General features: G+C 39.3%; 1 protein-coding gene across 1 annotated transcript; it reads right to left on the bottom strand.

Moving 5' to 3' along the window:
* Positions 1 to 830: 830 nt before the first annotated feature.
* Positions 831 to 3,121, bottom strand: LOC146620754 (histone-lysine N-methyltransferase set-1-like). Its single transcript, XM_085367849.1, has 4 exons — positions 2,838 to 3,121; positions 2,592 to 2,754; positions 2,281 to 2,473; positions 831 to 959 (listed from the first exon to the last, which is right to left on the bottom strand). Exons 1-4 carry the CDS (start codon positions 2,938 to 2,940, stop codon positions 831 to 833), a joined length of 588 nt encoding a protein of 195 aa, XP_085223975.1. The 5' UTR covers positions 2,941 to 3,121.
* Positions 3,122 to 3,369: the final 248 nt, after the last annotated feature.

The following is a 3,369-nucleotide window of genomic DNA, read 5'->3' as shown; positions in this document are numbered from 1 at the left end:
CTCTTCTTGCAACTGTACTGGGCAGGCCTGTGCTTCTGTTTTTAATTTGCATGTGTGTGTGTGTGTGTGTGTGTGGGGGGGGGGGGGGGGGGGGGGCTTTCCACTCAAGAAATGTTTTCTTCTGAAAAAAATACTGGCTACAATAGTTAACAACTGATTCCTTTGCAATCATCCATCCTCTTCCACTTATCCTTATCAGGATTGTGGGGTAGCAGTTTTGGGGCCTATACCAGCTACCATAGGGCAGTACAACCTGGACAGATCACCAGTCTAACATGGAAGGACAAGCATTTGCATTCACACCAAAGGGCAGTTTTGAATCACCAGTTAACCTAACCCCATAAGCTACATCTTTGGACTGTGGGAAGAAGCCAGAGTACACAGCCAGAGAGAGCCCATGCACTAAAGCAGTAAAAAGTGCCTAAAACAAGTTAAGAAGTTGTATAGTACTATCTATCTTAATGTTCAAGCCTGAGTTTCAAAAAATTTCAACATAGAAACAAAGCACATGCAGTCAGCTCTGCATGCTGTAGGTCAAACTGTCAAGAAATACGAGAAGACCCCTCCTAAAACCAGAGTGATGTCACCATGAAGCAAACTTTGACGGAGTCTCCCAATAACAGTGTGGTCCTCCTAAGTCACATTTGGGTGGTTAACACACACACACACACACACACACACACTCAGATGTTATCCAGACTTGCACTTTGAAACAATGAAAAGGACCTACAAGCCACGGTCCATGTAAATCACATCACACCCAGGTGACTGCCAAACACACACACACACAGCATCCATAAAGAATGATGATAGATTAAATTATTAGTTCATTAAGTGGTACACTGGATTATATTTACCCTTTCAGGCTCTGGATGTTTCAGGTCCAGATCATTGTTTGGAAAGCTGTTTGGTTGCGGCTTTAGGCAGCTCACAGTCTTCTGAATCTGGCTGGTCTCCGTCTTCGTGTGTAACAGATAGAAAATGAATATACAGTGCATTTTTGAAGAGGCTTTTGAAACATTAAATAAACTGTATGAGAAAGATAAGTTTCAAGCTATTGTCTTTAAAATATTCACTGTCATGTATAGAGAATTTAAGGCCCTATGATTAAGAGACAAATAGTCAGTGTGATTTCTTTATTTTTTAAGCCATTGCTAAAGGAGTAAAACAATCACCTGTAGCAGCAACGAACTGTCACTAGGGCCCATTTATCTTCAAGGGACAAAATTTAAAATGAATCTAACTAAAGAGGCTACACAGCAAAATCTCCAGTGTTAAATTAACACTAGAGAGTGTCTATATGGGTCCACACAACACTGTTGAGTGTTGAATTAACACTTTTGAAAGTGTTATATGTTTAAAAGTAACCTAGTCAGTTTTGAAGATTAACAAAGACTAACACTGAGCAGTGCTGATTTTCTAACACTGGAATATTTCTAACATTTTGAGTTATTTTCCAGTGTTAGAAAATCAGCACTGCTCAGTGTTAGCCATTGTTAATCTTCAAAACTGACTAGGTTACTTTTAAACATATAACACTGTCAAAAGTGTTAATTTAACACTCAACAGTGTTGTATTTAACACTCAGAGGTGTGGACCCTTATAGACACTCTCCAGTGTTAATTTAACACTGGAGATTTTGCTGTGTAGAATCACATTAAACATCAATCACTGTTAAAATTTAGAAACCGAAAGCCATTTTTTATTTCTGCATACCTGCTGATATTTTTTTAGTGCTTTTAGAGGGCTTTGATGTGGCAGCCATCACAATTGCCTGTTTTCCATTAGTACCTACCCCTGTTTTTCCAGTAGGTTATAGTACCATGTAGTTTTTCAGTAACTACTGCACCAAGGTTCCAAGTGATCCAAAGTGATCAGAAAATTTGACATAGACTGAATGCCACCAGGTGGCTGGTCAATGGTGTCACTCGATAAGTTATGAGTGCGCCTCCTTCGTGAAAATCCAAGCCATCATTTTTGAAACTCTGAAATGTTTGAAATAGCGACCAAAATTAACAGCGTGATCCCTGAATTGAACACTAAAGTATAGACTGAGCAGCAGGCATTTTGTCACCTTGACGTCCATGCTTGCTGTGGCATTTATATCACTGGATGCTCGGCTGCATTGCTATAGTTACCCCAGGCACAGTAGGTGATACTCAATTTCAGTGAAAAACTAGATGCCCTAAGTCACGTTAAGCCAATTTGAGTAGGTACAAATGTAAAAATGGCTTAGGGTATGCAATTTATCAGTTCCAAAAAGTACAATTGTAGAAATACCTTGCATCTCCAGAGCCAATCCGAGTCACCATAATTATAGTCTATTTCTTCGCCTGGACTTATGTCTCTGCTTGCAAATAAGCATAGATGGGGCTTTCCATTGATATTTAATATTTTCATCTTAGCACTTGGACTGATGTGGTTGTCGTTGACAAGTCTGCCTAATGACCCATCTTCTTGAGATGCATCCACACTGTGGGGTTAGGCAAAAAAGTATTAGCTTAACTAGTTAGTTAGGAAGCTTTTTTTTTCATAAATCAAAAGCAATGTGTCATTTAATCTTAATCAAACTACACTGATATAATACGCACCACCAGAGTTTTCCATCAAACTTGAATTCAAACATGAACACCTTCAGGCTGTCATGATAAACTCTGTGTCTCCGCTCACATTCTTCTTTTGTTATGAGTTTACCTCTGTATTCCAAAAGAAAGTCTCCTTTTTGGAATGGAACAGTCGTGAAAATGCCCCGACCTGAATTGCAGAGGCATACCAAGTGAGTGACAAAAGACAAAGTGAAAAACTCCAAATCTAATCCAAACTAAAGACCAACTTACCTTTGAAGGCATTTATGTAGTGGATATCAAGTCCCAGTTTGTCCCTTCCAGCAGAAACATGACAGACTGCATCCTCCCGTGGAGGAATGCGTCTCCTTCGCATGTTCTCCTGTACGATTGGCTGTATTACCAAAGCATATAAAGTATTACGATTATCGTCATCATTGTCATCATCATCAGTAGTAGCAGAACTAGCAGTAGTGTAGTTTACAGCATAAACACAGCTGACTTATTCATAGTGCTAATTTATGCCTTCTTTTAAAATGTTAAAGGCCTAGTACTCAAAATGGCGACATGTGACATTTCTGTAATGGCAACTGCAGAGAGTGATACAAGTACTGAGAAAGCTTAGGCATCAAAACTGTAAGAAGTTTTTTCTTCAGGCATATAAATAAATACACGACTAAATACACTTATACCCTTGCTTTTATTTTAGGGCTGTCAGCAGAATGGACAGACATTGGACAAACTGCCCGAAATTAGCTAACAGCGACATCAGGGATTTTGACTCAGACTGCGCTGGTTTAATTGT

The sequence above is a fragment of the Diplotaxodon limnothrissa genome, linkage group LG12, assembly GCF_057381915.1.
Source record: "Diplotaxodon limnothrissa isolate DT_005_m linkage group LG12, D_limnothrissa_male_GT1.1, whole genome shotgun sequence".
Lineage (NCBI taxonomy): Eukaryota > Metazoa > Chordata > Actinopteri > Cichliformes > Cichlidae > Diplotaxodon > Diplotaxodon limnothrissa.
Note: the sequence above shows the minus strand (reverse complement) of the source record. Positions and strands in the feature narration are given on the sequence as shown.

Coding starts and splice junctions, on each gene's coding strand:
- LOC146620754 (XM_085367849.1), bottom strand. CDS start 2,940: ATGCGAAGGAGACGCATTCCTCCACGGGAGGATGCAGTCTGTCATGTT. Junction 2,474..2,591: donor TTTGATGGAAAACTCTGGTG/GTGCGTATTATA, acceptor CTAACCCCACAG/TGTGGATGCATCTCAAGAAG. Junction 960..2,280: donor ATTGGCTCTGGAGATGCAAG/GTATTTCTACAA, acceptor TTACACACGAAG/ACGGAGACCAGCCAGATTCA.